The sequence below is a fragment of the Varroa jacobsoni genome, unplaced genomic scaffold (genome assembly GCF_002532875.2).
Source record: "Varroa jacobsoni isolate VJ856 unplaced genomic scaffold, vjacob_1.0 contig03769, whole genome shotgun sequence".
In the NCBI taxonomy this organism is placed as follows: domain Eukaryota; kingdom Metazoa; phylum Arthropoda; class Arachnida; order Mesostigmata; family Varroidae; genus Varroa; species Varroa jacobsoni.
Genome location: NW_019215085.1, coordinates 11,706 through 28,076, shown reverse-complemented (window position 1 = coordinate 28,076; position 16,371 = coordinate 11,706). Strand labels below are relative to the sequence as shown.

The 16,371-nt window shown below is 41.1% G+C and overlaps 1 protein-coding gene across 8 annotated transcripts; it reads right to left on the bottom strand.

Moving 5' to 3' along the window:
- Positions 1 to 1,501: 1,501 nt before the first annotated feature.
- Positions 1,502 to 15,771, bottom strand: Dap160 (dynamin associated protein 160). 8 transcript variants are annotated; one of them, XM_022854558.2, is made up of 12 exons: positions 14,979 to 15,114; positions 14,181 to 14,325; positions 12,854 to 13,100; positions 12,375 to 12,634; positions 11,540 to 11,848; positions 11,107 to 11,330; positions 9,392 to 9,574; positions 8,363 to 8,919; positions 7,184 to 8,104; positions 6,467 to 6,854; positions 5,959 to 6,073; positions 1,502 to 5,445 (listed from the first exon to the last, which is right to left on the bottom strand). In XM_022854558.2, coding segments are annotated over exons 3-12 (3,108 nt in total). In that variant the 5' UTR covers positions 13,003 to 13,100; positions 14,181 to 14,325; positions 14,979 to 15,114; the 3' UTR covers positions 1,502 to 5,443. The 8 variants fall into 8 exon arrangements, with proteins under 8 accessions (XP_022710293.1, XP_022710284.1, XP_022710285.1 ...); XM_022854549.2 differs by lacking the exons at positions 1,502 to 5,445; positions 14,979 to 15,114 and adding exons at positions 5,452 to 5,708; positions 15,431 to 15,528; XM_022854550.2 differs by lacking the exon at positions 1,502 to 5,445 and adding an exon at positions 5,452 to 5,708.
- Positions 15,772 to 16,371: the final 600 nt, after the last annotated feature.

Here is a 16,371-nt window from a genome sequence, read left to right as displayed (position 1 = left end):
ATATGCGATTAAATACGGTTTTTACTAACTTCAAAAGCTATGACGCTAATTGGCATAATGATGATGTGCTGCAAGTGCTTATCCGGCTATTAGCAACCAAATAGCATTTTTCCAATAAAGAAAAGCAGACCAAAAAAAAACGAAACATATGAAGTGTAGCATGCATCCACTCTCAATTTTTGCGACCATTGCCCTTAGCTCAATTCAGTTAGCGAACGTTCATTTTTGCCTCCCATTCATCGATTAGTACTAGTTAAATTTTGATTAGGTACTATGTATCGAAATCGGTTTGCTATTGTATTAATCACTTAAGTATCCATCCGTCAGATCGTATAATAATCGTAGAGTTGTGTGGACCAAACCTTCAGACTTTTCCTTGCAGGCGGCTTGTAAGAATTTGCTGGACCAATAGTAGTCATCAATAAATTAATTTAATCGGATGTAAAAAAACTCAACAGACGATTCGCGTGCACAGATTGTAATGTAGCTCCAAGCTCCTCCTTCTGTGAAGATGGTATAATCTTCGGAGAGTCGGTAATTGAAAGACACCGAGGGCGTACTTCGGTAAATTTGACCAAAGATGTCAGTGTTTCTCATCTTACGAATGTGTAAAGAATATACGTTGCGGTTTCCAGTGTACACCAATACACATTTCATCATATGTTAATAGAAAAACTGAAAATTCGAGAACGAATATTCGAGTATCTGTTTCGTACGCAATCCACTGAGAAAAATTGCTTTATCATAATTAGTATTATGTGCAACCCTTAGTAGAGAACTAGTAATGGGTAAATGAATCGCTTTGCAAGTAGGTCAAAATCTAACTTATTTAGTATTAAGCATTACAGTCATATGTTACCGGGATCATCTTAATTTAATGTAGTAACAATCTTCATAGGCAAGGCCAGTGTTGTGTCGGCTCATTACGTGTTTTGGCACAATAGATATATAGACATGCAAATCATATCTAATTTTACTTAGCTCCAGTCGAGTGCTGTCATACACCATCAACGAAACTATTTCAAGTCACAGTGTCATAGAGTAATCTCTTCATGTAAAGTTCTAAATTAATTGAAATAATGACACTTTCTTAGTGTTCAGTTGGTGTTTAAACTTTATTCTTTATATTATCATCAGCATGTTATATCAATTGGCTGATCCGTTCTTAACGACTATTCAAGTTCACTACTATGTTTAATTGCATGCTAGATATTGCATCAGATCCTATAGTATATTTAATCAACTACATTATAATTATATTTTTATGAGGAGCTATATCGTCATCGACCTTACTGAAAAGTGTCTATGCGACGTTCGGCAACACATTTTAATTATTGAAATCCATTCGATGTAGGTCTGTCGATTATCACTTTCTTATGTACTTATGCTTACTTAGCGGGTCATGGACTAATATGTACTATCCTCTAGCAAACCGGTGGAATCAATAATCCCCGTCATAGAATAGCACACTTTGCAACAGAATAATTGAAGAATAATCCACTTCATCATGAATGAACTGCGAAATTTTATTTATATGAGCCTTATTATACCTATGTATTTCGGTGGGCCTTTAAAGCAAGCTCAAATTGCAGCATTTGGAGGTAAAATATTCCTCCGGGTATCACCCCAGATAATACATAGAACAGCAAATTTCATCTTCAAAATTGTTGGCGGTCGTCGCTGCAAGATTATGCTATCTCTCAGTTCGAATAGTTGAGTGTGTATGTGTGTGTGTGTGCTTCAGCATAAACTGACAAAGTCAGATTACTATCATTATATAGAGACCACGAAGTAGATAACATTCTCCAAGTCATTACGTAATTTCTATAATAATACAGTTATTGGTGTTCGTGTGTGTGTGTGTGTGTGTGTACTTGCGTGTGTAATAATATAGCTATATGCGGGAACGACAAATCTTTAAAGTTGTATTGCTTCAATAGATTCATCCAGACTTCATTATAATATCGCTTATCTTCAAGAATCAGACTCGTTAGGCCACTCAAGCCTAGATACCTTTTTTGTGTGATCGCCGATAACCGGTTTAGACTATTATAAGAGAACTATCTTTATATACCTTATTCCTCACTGCTTTGTGCTTCGTTCTCCTGTCTATTCCTATTCATTCGCAACTCATTATTATTACTAGCTATTATTACTTCGGCAAAACTATATAAGAATGACTTCAATGACATGATGAAATGATAATCACTGTCTCGCACATCAATATCATAACTGAGCAGATAATTCATGGATGTGAGGACCTAAATCAAATTAGATAGAAGGAACATATTATTGGGTAAATACATAGATAGGTCAATCCAGTATTTGCTTATTACATGATAAATAATAAAAAAAAGCGGAAAATATGGTAGAAATATATTACGGCGCAAGTTTGGTCGAGCTTGGTTGGCTTATCATCGCGCCCGCTGAATCTGGGAGAAATGTAATTCGGAAGAGTCTAGAAACTGAAAGAGGAATTCCAGATCTTTGACGCCATAGAAAATAAGTAAGGAATATTTGCCCACGTTATATGTACCATTGTCGTAAATGTTGGCCGTAACGTGGCTTTCTATTAAAAGGCTACACTCATAAGGAACTAAGGCCTTTAACTTAGGACACCCGAGTGATGCCACACTTCTCTTAGACTAGGTAACAGGCTGCCTCGTTAACTAACTGCCTCGTTCGTGGGATAAATGTGCTTTCTTCCCTCGTCCCACCTTCTGCGAACTGTGACAACCATTAATCAGTTATTTTTCGCCTTTTCTGCCTTATGTAGACTGGACAATATTGTTATTTATTACGTATTGGAACGGCCGGCAACACCAATTAACTTACTGCGGTACGAAATATTAAATAATTGCAACTTCAGGATAAGAATAAAGGATGTACGGAATTCTCAGTTGAATAGACTAGAAAAGGAAAGGTTTGATCAAGCTCGCCATCGTCCCACGAGGCGCGTTCGGCTAGCCATACGTCTTATAAAGCGACCATTATTACGTCATATCATTATTACCAAGCAACGTTACATATTTACTACTACTTCGTTACATGTTTAATAAAACTGGAATGGAATAGTGTCTGAACCTTTGTTGTTATTGCTTGACGATACCATCGCTGAACCTCAATAGCGGTATTATTGTTGACAGTTTCGAGATTATGGTCCACGCTTTTCTATTTTTGCTTACTCAGCTTTATCATAGACCCCGTATCGTCTTTAATTTGCTTTTCTTTTGTAACATCTGTTGCTGCTACTTGTTCCGCTCAAAGTTGCTCGTTATGCCCAGGTTCAAACAGTTTCCTTCGAGCACCCCTACCACGCGCATGTGGCCATAGCAAGATTATCGTGAAACAAGGTCAGAGTTTAGAGTCACCAACCGAATATACGTAAACAGAACCACAAAACAAAACCAAAAATGAGCAACACTAAGCGCATATTCAGTACCGTAATAAAGTAAAGCGTCCCATGAATAACGGTAGAAGAAAAAAATAATGAATCAGGCAGGTTATCATAATCATCATTATTATCGACATCAACGACAATATCGTGTTCAGCATCGAATCATTTGATAATATGTGGCGGAGAGTGCTAAGTTGGGAAGGAATCAAACAATAGATATTAGATCTATATATAGATCGCAAGCAGATATCGAGTACGATCTAGTTGGTTGCTAGAAACTAAGTCCTCATAGCCGCAACCACGGTCCAAGTGGCAAGTTATTATCACGGGGCGGAAGTTATTTAGTTTTTCGTGGTCTTTTCTCATGAGACCTATTACGAAGCATGTTGTTATTGTAGCGAATACACTCGCTGACTGCCTTTGCTGCAGACATCAGTGATCTGATTGTTATACGGCCCTCTTAATTTTCGTCTGCAAAGTGTACAGACAGCGTTCGCTCTGTCAAGGTGCAGATTCATTACTGTCGCTTCAACGACATTGAACTTGTTTGCGTCTCTTTTTGGTACAGTTACACTATTATGGAGTACTATTGCAGGGTCGTTTAACATTTGTACCAGAAATATATGCATACAGCGCGTGCGTGACCCGTATATTGTGCTGCTTATGTTTTCCTTAGTTTTTGGATGGACCGACTAAGATGCATTGCATGTATCTGCAATAGCTTAATAGCGAATTTTTCCACTATTCAAATGAGTGTCGCTTTCGCATCATGCTGCCGCACACCTACCGCTAACTTTGGATCTTTAGACTCTTTTTTTGCAATGTCACGAATATTTCGCGAGTTCTATCCTACCAGCAAACTTGTGAATTACAGAATCTGCACCTGGACCCCTGAACGTTAGTTTTCGAAGGCGCAACGAAGGATGTTGGTCGACGCAACCGTAAGCCCGTTCGAACATCGATAAGATGACTAACGCAATTGTCACGTCCGTTAGTGCCGTTTAGCTTCGCATATTATTAGTGCATTATAACCGGCCAGCATCACAGAGTTACATGCCAATTTGCAGTGAGAACACCTCCAAGATCGAACATAAAAAATGCTTTGTTCGTTCGCTTAGAAATTCGTTTGATTTCTGCATTTCTGCAGACGTTGGCCTCAAGTCCGTAACTATATTTCACTTTAACTGACTTTGATGAAAACCTGCTTTTGAACACGTAGAGAGATGAGTCACACGAGATATGTGGGCCTGCGACAATGAATATTACTGATGATAACAAACTGAATATTATAACTGTCCCAACAACTATTTCGGTTATGGTCTACATTTACTATTTGCACGTGTACATCTGTATAAATTAATAGATCTAGAAATGTGCATAATCTTCAGGCACATTTTACATTTTTGACCTAAAATATGTAAAGTTTATTGGTAACGATAAACTAACCAAGGTGGCATGATGCACAAGGTAAAATGTGAGCATTTTGTCGGCCGGATTTAAGCGGGAACATCATCTGTCAGATCGGTGATCGTCACCTCTGGCAAGTATAAATTCGTGTAGCGGCGTCACCATTTAAGTAACAAAACGAATTGTGATGTAACAAGTGTTACATTCCATGGTAGTGTTGTTGCTATGGTGCATGTTATTGATACTATTGTTCCCGTTATTGTTGTCGTTGGTGTAGTGATGTTGATGATGATTGTTGTTGTTCCGGTAACTTCGTGAGGGTGAATGTAGGTTAATAGTGATCAGTAGCCGCCGCCGCCGCCGCCGCCGCAGCCGATCGCCCGCCCGCCCGCCTGCCCGCCCGCCCGTTAGCCAGCCTTGAACGATTGTGTTCTTGACAAGAGCCTTAGCTCTCGCCAAGATTTCCCTTCCCAATAGCACACTCCGTCCACACACCATCGAAGCCTGGCTTCCATCTCTAGCTTCTTCGATTTCAGCTTCCATTGAAAAGCTGCCAACTCGGCTAGCTATGAGGCTTCATTTGTCTTCTGAGACTCATTTAGACTCGGCCCGACTTCTCTCTCGTGGCCACCGCTCCGTTCCTGGGGGCAGGGTAAGGGACACGAGACATCTAAGTTAACAATTAGACTCAGCGAAACACAGATACACCGAGTACGAACAAAAACAATGAATTCTCAGCAACGCTCGCCAGTTCGACTGATCGCGCGGAAAAGGGGGACATAGGGCTCGTGCGCTGGCCATTATCGTCAGTGCTCGAAAACTCATTAGTAACACCTATTTATCTTCAAGCATTTTCCGTCTTCCAAGGGTGCTTGGATTGCTTACACAGCCAAATGTAGAGAAACTGTGAAATAAATGAAAGAATACAAGTAGTCGATATAAACTACTGGCAACAAATGCATTGAATATGTTTGACGGTTTAGAACGCTCACTTTTTTTGCCACTGAATGGCAGAATTTGTACACCTCATGCAGTTCCTTTCCCTTCACAGAGCAGTTGAGCACTTAAGCAGTTACAACCGCACCACGTGCCTTTAAAAACATTAGCTATATATATCTTTTAAAAAAAAACAGAATTTATTTTTTATTACTTACAGATCGGTTCAACGTAATTCGAAGGAAAAAGGCCTTCCATCGTGGGACCATCGCTTGCCTTGTAGCCCTTCCACCAGGCAGGATCATCCTTGTTCGTAACCACGATAATTTCATCCTAAAACAGTAATATTATGAGATTAGCAGTTGAATCGAGAAATGCTTTATCTATTGTAATAATATATATTCTCAGTTTCACGTCGAATAAAACATGACGATTATGACTTTGCTGATCTGTCTTGGGGACAGAACCATAGTCGACAGACCTCTTGGCGAGTTTACCTATAAAACATATGGATCAGCCGTCTGAAGCAAAGCTTATCAGTGGAGAACGTAACTCTCTAAACATTTCTAGTTTTTTTGGTACTCATAATGAAATAAAATTACCGATCAGTAATTTCTTTGACAACAATTTATAAATTATTGCTAATAATCTTACGATCTAAAGAAATTTTATATTCTATCCTACCGGGATTCGCTCATGCGGCACCGTGTGGCACAAGCCACTTACCAATACGAAATTCAACTCGTCCTCTTGTTGTCCCTGGAAATCGTAGACAGCTTTTACTTTTTCTCCTCGAACTGATTCTGTGGAAGTTTCCTGGGATGAAGCAGATGCTAACGTGGATGCCGCTGCACCTGTTGCAGATTTTTCACCTACTCCAGGACCAGCAAGCACTTTGACATACGAGGCAGGAAACCAGCCGCTTTTCCGGCCTTTGCCCTTATAATGAATCTCACCTTCCCACCAGCCACCGTCAGTTTTTTTGCGCACCTGCACAAGTTGCCCTTTGACTAGATTTAATTGACCGTCACCGCTTGCATCATAATTCGCCACAACTACGACGATCTCGGGTTTTTTCTTCAGGCTCTTCTTTGAATCATTTGGTGTACTCGACCTGACAATAAAAAAATAATGGGTTTCGTTCAGCAAACGTCTATATTGGCCTCAGAAATTGTAATGGATATCGTCAAATGGTCGACATATAGACAATGTCTGCAAAGCGCGCACTGGAAGCGAACTTGTGAAAACTTTATAACCTTTCTGTTCAGATTATTATTTATTTTATTTCCTCAACTTTATATAAGTTTTTTGTGCATATTTTTTCTACTTTTGTATATATACAAAAGTGCAGCATTCAAAATAAAAGAGATTTATATGAGAACTAATTTCAATCTTTTTATCTAGGTATCTAATAAGTAGAATTAAACACAGTACTGAACTAACCTTTTTCCGTTAGCTTTTTCGGACTGTCTTTCATCCTCTGTAGCAACCTGTGCTGCTGGCACGTTGGTTACAGCTTCCGGTTCGGCGTTTACGAGTTCGTCTGCTGAAACATAATTACCAGGGAACATACCCGAGGCACCATTGTAGGTTCCGGTCCACCAGTCGCCATTTTTCTGCGTGACTTTGATGGCTGCTCCAGCAGGGAAACATAAATCGCCCGCCTCCGTCGAATTGTACTGGTAAAGGGCGTAGTAAATTGCCTCTCCTTCACCCGCGCCAGGTTCTTCTTCTACGGTGTCTAATGGAGTGGACCTAACCTCGGTCTCGGCCGGGGCTGAGTCCCACGTCAACGCTCCTCCATCGACCGGCTCAACATAAGACTTCGGAAACCAGCCACTTTTGCCTCGCAGCTCGCCTGCGAGCCACCCTGGTTCTCCTTGTTCACCAACGGTAACCTTGATGATATCCCCGGGTTGGAATGACAGTTCGTCTTCATTACGCGCCTCAAATTTATACACGGCTCGATATTTTGTAGCTTCTTCTTCTTTTTTTTTTGTGCTGATGGCTCCTGCCTGGACAGTAGTGCCGTTTGGATCCGCCCAACTTTTGGCGATATTATCCGTACCCCAGTTACCACCAACAGAAACGTCCGGTGAAGGTTTAGTATCACCCCAAGCATCCATGGTCGCCTGCGTAGGTGGCGGTGGAACGACAGGAGCTGTCTTTGCTGCCTCATCTCCCCAGTTAACCTCTGTAGGGTCATCCCATTTGGGTTTTGAGAGATCTTCGGCCTTGTCTTCTTTGGCCGGAGCAACACTGACCCATACAGATTCGTCGTGGTTCGCCGCGTTCTTGGCATTTTCTTTGTCCTCCACTTCCTTTTCAGATTTCTCCACCTCTGCTGTCTTGTTTTTAACCTCACTAAAAGTTACCACCAGTTATTGTCAGTACACGTTGTTTTACCGAAAGTTAATAAATACGTATTGTTATATCCTCGTTCATATCCACCTGCAGGATAACTAAAGGAGCATTCTTTGCTACGTGTCTACTTTGGAACTCAGACTTCCTGAAGTGCCTACACAAGAGTGCAATGAATATAGTTACAAACTTCCTGCCGTAAAAACACCTTTACACTGCCTAGCTGTAGCAAAAGAATAATGCTAGCTAAAATGTATTTACTTGGTAAGTTGCTGTAGTTGTTTGCGAGCCATTTCAATCTTTGTTTCTAGCTCGCGCTTTTTGTTGCCAGCCTTCGATTTGAGAGAAGCCAGTTGATTTTGCATATTCAACTTCTCTTGATTTAGAAGCAAAGCCTCGTCCGAACACTCCTTCAAACGAGCTTTGATTTCTGACAGCTCGCTCATGATCTCGTCTCTCTGAGGGCGCATTCCATCGATGAACGCCTTAGCCGTGGCGACCTCCTCTTTCTGAACAGCCATTTTGCCATTGACCTCACCCACCTCCCTAGAGAGCCTTTCGACCTGCAAACAGAGGTCGAGCTTTCTCCTCTTGAGCAGGGAGAGCCCCTCCTGGGTGCGTTGTTTGAGGGCTGTCATCTCGGTAATGCGTTGCCGTTGCAACTCAAGTTCTCGCTGTCTTTCCATTTCCTTACGAGCAGCCTCCTTCTGCTCCTGCATCCTTTTTCGCTCCGCTTCAAGTTCTTCCGTGCGTTGCCTCTGTCGTTCGCGCTCGGCTTCAAGTTCCTCCTGTCGCTTGCGCTCTTGTTCTTGCCGTATCTAATCATAGAGACACATACACGGACAAATATTCCGGATACGCCAGAAACGACAACGGCGAAAACATACGTGAAATAATTTCACAAATTACCAAAAAACGTCATATTGACCACATACATTTGTAAAAACTTTGCATCATCGTTTTCTATGATTATTGACTAGGAAGTCCCTCCCTAAGATATTAATGCACACACACACACACACACACATATATATATATATATATATATATATATATAAGTGTATATTCAGCATCACCTTTGCCAGTCCTACCGTAGAAAGCTAAGCTATAGTGCTGTTGTTATGCTGTCGATGCTTGCAGCTGTTGTTCCATGTGTTGCTCTGCATGACCAATTGGTTCCAGCAGCAGCAGCTTATTAGCTTTTCGTTGCTGCTGTTCTTCACTGTATATATCTCAAATCGGATGAAGTGTTCGCTTAACGTTCTTGCGTTTCCATAGGCGTTTACCTACTTTTTGCTTGCGTAGCATTTCATCGCGTTCCTTGCGCTCTCTCTCCTGCTGTTCACGTTTTTGCTGTTCGACGATTATCTGGCGTCGTCTTTCGAGCTCTGCCTGACCTTTCTCAAAGTTCTCCCGTCGCCTGTCCTCAAACGTTGCATAACCCACGGATAGGCTTCCAATCAGCTCCGCGCTCTAGGGATATATGCCATATATGCCAATTTTTGTAGCAAAATCAGTTACCAAAAAGCTCTGACGAAGCCATAGCCTACGTGGTCGTTTGCCAACACGAGCAGCAAACGGTTAAGAGAAGAGCACTATCACATTCTACTCGAAAAGATGGGTTTTATCAAGAAAGTTCCAGTTTTCATGTAGCATGGACAGGCACGATTCAAAAGCAGACACAAGCAGTAGGTCATCATCACCATCACTAGCTGTGACAGCGATGATATCACGCTAGTTAGTAGAAAGAGAAAGATGGCGACACCGTGTGTATATATATGTACTAATTATTTTATGTTACGTGCGATAAAATTGGCTTCTCGATGCAACGGCTACCCGCAAAATGCGGAATAATAGCGCGACAGTCTGTCGCGTGATACGTTTCGTTACTATGGGTGCCACCACTATATCCACGCGACAGTAGGCGTCCGAACCTCTGCACTTTACAGAAACGCCTATTGAAAGCGTTCGCTGTTCTTGAGACGCGCGCGAATAATTAAATGAGGGGACCGACCGTTGAAAAAGTTGATTTTTATAAACTCAAAATTTATCTACCATCTGCGTAGGAAGAAACAGCATAGTGCTCACTAGTTTGGACATTGGAACGTTAACTGTTGGTGTAAACGCCGAAGTGTACATGCCAGGAAAAGTAAGGAATGTAATGCCTTTGTGAATAATATCGATGAAGAAACTGCCGTAGAAAAAAACAGAGGCAAAAGTAGAGAATATATAGTAGAGAATTTGCGCATGTACACGCAGATCCGTTATATATTCGTAGTGAGCCGTAGTACATGTACGATATCATTTATTGAGACACAGATTAGAGATGGAAAAAAGTACGCGCACGACACTGGAGAACGAGCGTTGAGCGAAGGCTGATGCGTGTTGCTGCCGCCAAAGTGTGAGTTGATGCTAAGTGAATGTTAGTAGTTAGTACTCAATGCATGTAGGCAGCCAATGTTAGTGAGAGCATTTGTTAGTCAAAGTTTTAGGCTGCCACGCTTAAAGCTAACTGGTGTCACTAGCTTTTTAGTCATGGTAATCTAGAATATTAACCTAACTCTCGTGTGGCCACTGGTCGAGAAAATGCGAAAGATACATGTATAACTGTTAATAAAACAACGTTCTACTAGTGTTGTACAAACCTACCCAGCCAACTTGTAGAATACTTGTTCAGAGAACGGTGAATAGATTTAAGTAATATCTTATTATTCTATTTGAGTGAAATTAAGTGTTGCTTAAAATTATTAAATAAAAAAAGAGTAAGACAATCATTCTCATCAGATATAAATGTACCATAGTATTGAATATAAGGTTATTTCTTTAGGATTGTGTGTAAAAACAAAAGTGTATTTTTGATACTCCAATTACTCAGTACGACTGTGCTTTACCAAATATAGCTAAGAATCCCGGCATCATCACCATCACCGCATCTACGCATTGAATGTTTCGCCTAGTGATTAAACACATATCTTGGTTTTATAAGAGATGCGTAATTCTTTTACCTCTTGTGTCATCGGTGGGCTAACAATCGCCTCCTGTCCGCTTATTCCACGCGATCCGGCTGAGCCCACAGATCCAACGGAATCGTGTCTAGCTCCACTGTTTCTCCGTCTGTAAGACGGAGGGACCAGATCGACGGGCAGAGTCGTAGGCAGTTGCTGTCCCGATCGGGACTGTTCACAAAGGTGCATCGCTAACACAAACTCTTCGCTAGTTAGCCGGCCGTCTGCAGCAAAGAGAGAAAGACACTTGATAATGGACATGCAATATAATAACACGCCTGCTGAGAAGACATTTTAACTCAGTGGGATATATGAATATAAATCAAACACATTGTAATGTCGTAAACGTTGAACACTATTATTGTTATTACTAGTATCGTAACAAGGTAATATCGAGCATGTTATAAATTCACAAAGAAATAAGGTCACTTACCGGTATCAATATCGGAGAGCTGCCATATCTGAGCTAAAACAGCGTTCGGAAGGCCAGTCTGCATAAGGATTCCTCTGGCCTGATTTCCTGTCAGAAAGCCCGTTCTCTGCCTGTCGTGCTGATTAAACAATTGGGTATACTTGAGTTTTGTCTGTTGGGCTACAGCCCATTCGCCTGGCTGCACCGATCCAATTCCGCTTGAAGGTACCACCTGCGGTGCAGGTGGAATCACTGGTGGTGCCGGTTTCGGTGGAGGCATGTTGACAGGTGGCGGGGGTTTTGGCGGCGGCCCGCCAACTCTGCCAGCTGCTAGTAACGTAATTGTTGTTGTTATCGTTTTTGAAAAAGTTGGTAGAAGAAGGATAATCGAAGCAGTAGGAAAGGCATTGTAGGTGTCGTTAATGAATGTAGACAGTAAACAGGACTGAAGAAAAAGCAACTGTACTGAAGTGAACTGATAAATGAATTCTGCGCTGCTTTCCCATTACTATACATCCATGGGACGCATCACACATTCGTTAAGTGTCTGTATGTGTAACATCGAAACAATAAATCGAGATTCACCCATAAATATTACCCATAGTTTGATCATTTACACCGCTTTACAACAATTATAACAGAGTCCATGCAGAGAAGGGTATTGACTAAACTTATTTCTTTTTAGCTCTTTGCCTCTCTCCATTATATATCCCTCGTGTGTCGGTTTACCTATCCATTTTCTTTGGTACCCTGGAATTGTGTTAACAAATGATGAACTGCGTTTAAACTATTCAAAATGTAGCTACACCTACGATGACATGGTATAAATTAATGTCGTTTTTGTTACAATGTTTACCTGGAATGGCAACGGGCGGCACCATGGCGGAGAGCGCGGGGGCGGGTGGAACAGGTGGAGGTGGCCCTGGCCTTGGTGGGGTAGCCCCAGTCGCTACAAATGGATCCGCAGAAGGTGGTGGACGAGGTGGCGGAGCCAGCATAGATGCAGGAAGTCTGTCCGGTACCTCGATACCCTTGAGTTTCATCGCAATTAGCCAAAGAGCAATAGAAAACTCTTTTTTATCGATGCGGCCATCCGCATCCATGTCGGCCAGAGCCCTGACAATATAAGTAAACATGATGAAACGAAAGATTACCTTCGTTCTTCCGAATGTCTATTTTAAGAATATACGAAATCTGACCTTTATGAAATAAAGCTATCAAAGCGTATTTATTAATTTTTCATTAAGCCTATCTGTAAATAACCGATAACCACGTCTACTATAGGACTTGAACTATAGGACTACAGAAGTAAAAACTATGTAAATAGTTCTATACCATATTTTTGCTAGCACTTGAGGCGGAAGTCCGCTTTTAAGAAAAAGCGCCCTAGCCACATCTCCAGTAACAGCGCCGCCCTGCTGGATGATTTCAAACCGGGCGTCATATTTGGCGCGCATCTCCGGTGGAATCGTCCAAGTATCCATCGTGCTTCACTGATTCGGAAAAACTTCCTATTTCCGCGAAATCCTTCTCTCAACCAGTTCTGGTGGTTGAAGGATACTGTGACTGAACGATACGGCAGCTGGTTGAATGAAAGATTTACAGTTAGTTCGCTATTAATAATAACAAAAAGTTAACGTTAATTTATGGACAGGCAAAGTGCAATAAAGTGCATCAACATATAATTATACGGTTATAAAGATTGAGATATCTAATAGAAACTTTTCGCTGGCGATTAATGTAAGCTACCTAGCGCATACGTGAAATGGGGTATAAAAAACATTAAGGGCCTTCAATTTTCTTCCATTTAAAAGACACTCTTTAACGAGTGTAGAGCTAATGGAATTACTGTTTTTAAATTTGTTGCATATATATATAGGTAAAAAAATTAAGAATCTCTTATCGTGATAATCATGTGTCTATAGTATCGGGTGTGTGGTGTTTACTTAAGATTCCCTTATTTAAGCTGACGACTCGAATTAGATTGATCGAATTATATATGATGATATATATATTTATTTTCAACTCAACCATTCAATCGTAAGTATGCACAAGTTATACGTTATCTTGATGCTGTCTTTTAGAAGACGTCTATGCTATTAGAAGAGTCTATGCTGTTATGGGTGGACACACTACAAAAAGAAGCTTGTTTTTAGGTAGTATTCGAGATGCATATATTTTACCAAATTTTAACAAGACAAAATTTTCTATGCAAGAGTTCGGAATCCAAAGAAGAGAAAAAAAGAAAGACAGGGTACCAATAAATTAATTGCGAAACAAAAGGAAACGGAAACTTCAGACAATTGTCAGACGGAGTCTTCAGACAATTGTATATAAATTATCTCCGCAACTAGCATATGTTCCATGGATATTCGGATGAGAGATGAAAAATGGTGCATACACCTATTCTCAGTAACAACGAGAAGATTGAGCGCATGGGCAGCTGTCGTCTCATACTATATAGTCCTTTTCTAGTAATGGCAGCACGATATTATTGCTACCTCTAAAAAATGAGCCTTCATAATGTTATGCTATTCAGTATATTTTTGCAGGAGCTACACTTCAGAATGGAATGGTGCTTACTTGTATGCCTGTTCCTACGTATGTCATTATAGTTATACCAGTGAGTTTAAGTAATGTACCTCAGTTTAGAACAACTAACCGAAACCTTTTTGTTCGCGGAAGAGGAACCAAAAATTGACAGCAGACCAGTCACTCTTGCACTCAGTCCCGACGGTCCGTTTTGTTCCCACTGTCTTTAATTTTATAGTTGTTGCTGATGCTTCCGTTTCACAAAGCGAAAATGACTACAAGAGAATGATTAAATCCGATTTAACTCGCAGGTAGCAAAAGATGTGGTTGAATTTTCTCTTTTTTTCTTGAAATTTTATTTTAATTTTTTTTCGCGTTATGGCTGAGAATAAAACCGAGTTCTAACGTTCACCTCATACTATTAACTGTCTCCTGCTATAGGCTTTTAGATGTCACATGTTAAATCAGCCGCAATGAATCGTAACTACAATGTAAATCTAGAGTAAGCAACACCAATGCGTTGACAGACGGAAAACAGCTCATGACAAACATGCTTCGATCACTGCCGATGTAGTTAGGCCCTGTTTGCCGTAAAGTCGGGTGGCGTTTCATATTCCGTTTGATAGAATGGCTAACCGCGGTAGCAGACATAAAACTCGAAAGATTAAAAACACTCTAATAGCTGCGGCTATTTGTGGGATAATGCGTCACATCTCACTATCTAGCTCGACTATTTAAAACATCTGAGTTGAACATATTACATTTTTTAACTGTTGAAGTTTGTGAATCTTCGATATGAAACACGATATTGGCTCGGCATTTGCGAGGATTCGCCGTTTTTTCATCATGTGACCCCAAATGCAGCTTGCACAATGCTAAAATTCTCGTACCGCTTTGCCCAATAATGCTTAAAAGACAGTTAACTCACCGAAAACTTAGAAGTCGCATGGAATTGATGAAAACGAATAAATGAATAATTTAGAAAAAATAAATAATTTAAGAAGCATACAGGAGGACGTTCTTTACTCAGAATCATCTCTGGTAGTAGTCCTATGAGATAATGCTACAACTGACAAGCATTCTGGTTGATATTCATGGATACTTCGAAGGTCACACCTCGAACTACAAAGGAACTAGTGTGAGAAAAGCCAGTTCGTAAGAGTATAAATAGGCCTGCTCTTGGAACAGATTATACCACTAAGAGATTTAAGATCATTCAAGCCATAAGCACAGCCAGAACAACAGTGATAGAAGTAAATCACTCGAGATGATTCTACACGTTCGCAATTTTTCTCATTTGGGTAAACCTAACCACATGTGTATAGGTTCGATTCGGAACAGCTATTTCTTGGACCATTTGTCTCGAAGCAGGATACTCACAAAATTGCCATCGTCGTTAATCACCTCTCAGCTTGCACTCTGCGTAGCAGTTGCACCTAACACATCTCTCGCCCTTTTTGCTTTCTCTCTCTCCCTACTCTACCTCATAAGTAAACGCTCTCAATATGGGGCGGCTGAAATCCATACAGTAAATAGCACATAGGTACAAACGCTCGTCGCCAGTCAGACAGGCACTCACTCACCACTCACCGTTCTGAAGGAACTCACTCAGCAATGCACGGCAGTCGCTACAATAGCTACTACCACTGCAGTGACACCATGCAAGTCACACGCACACTCTTCGCTCCGCTCACTGACTTCGTCTGTCGGTCTGCTGTCGCTGGTCCGCATCGCACAGCCAGACGAAGCTAGCCGCTGTGTTCGGTCGCCGTCCGCTCGCTCGTTCGGTCTGTGTCTCACTTCACTAACAACAACGACCCCTTGTTCCTACGGCACACGCTTGCTTCATCTTTTTAAATGGCCACCAGGTGACGCCACATACTGCTAGCACTAGCATAGCTACTATCTCTCTCCTCGACTGCAGTTTGGCCGGTGGTGACTAACATGTATCCATAGCGCCATCGAAAGCCCGCCATGGTTTAAATTTTGATTCTTCTTAGTGTAATTATTACATAATGTAATAATTACACTAAGTATTACATAATGCAGACTGAATGTTCTTATTCTACTGAAGAATAGGCCGGATCATTCTGTATAGGATTTCAGCCAGATAGACAGGTGATCTCGTCAGGGACTCTCCTTGACTTGTTCGGTTTCACGATGTATTTGAACAGAATGCGTCCATTTGGAACGAACTAGTAAACATAAAGAAACTAAATTACAACTATACCTTTGTATGAAGAGTAATGAACACGATTTGCGCCCATACAAAGGGGCACTGCATGAGGAGTGCGATCCTCACTTTACTACCTATGTATAGT

What these genes read in the sequence shown, in the direction of transcription:
- Dap160 (XM_022854554.2), bottom strand. Translation starts at nt 13,002, where the DNA reads ATGGATACTTGGACGATTCCACCGGAGATGCGCGCCAAATATGACGCC. An exon ending in ACGAGTTGAATTTCGTATTG is followed by an intron (nt 6,074 to 6,466) that starts GTAAGTGGCTTG and finishes TTACTGTTTTAG; the next exon opens with GATGAAATTATCGTGGTTAC. An exon ending in GAATTACGTTGAACCGATCT is followed by an intron (nt 5,709 to 5,958) that starts GTAAGTAATAAA and finishes TTTATTTCACAG; the next exon opens with TTTCTCTACATTTGGCTGTG.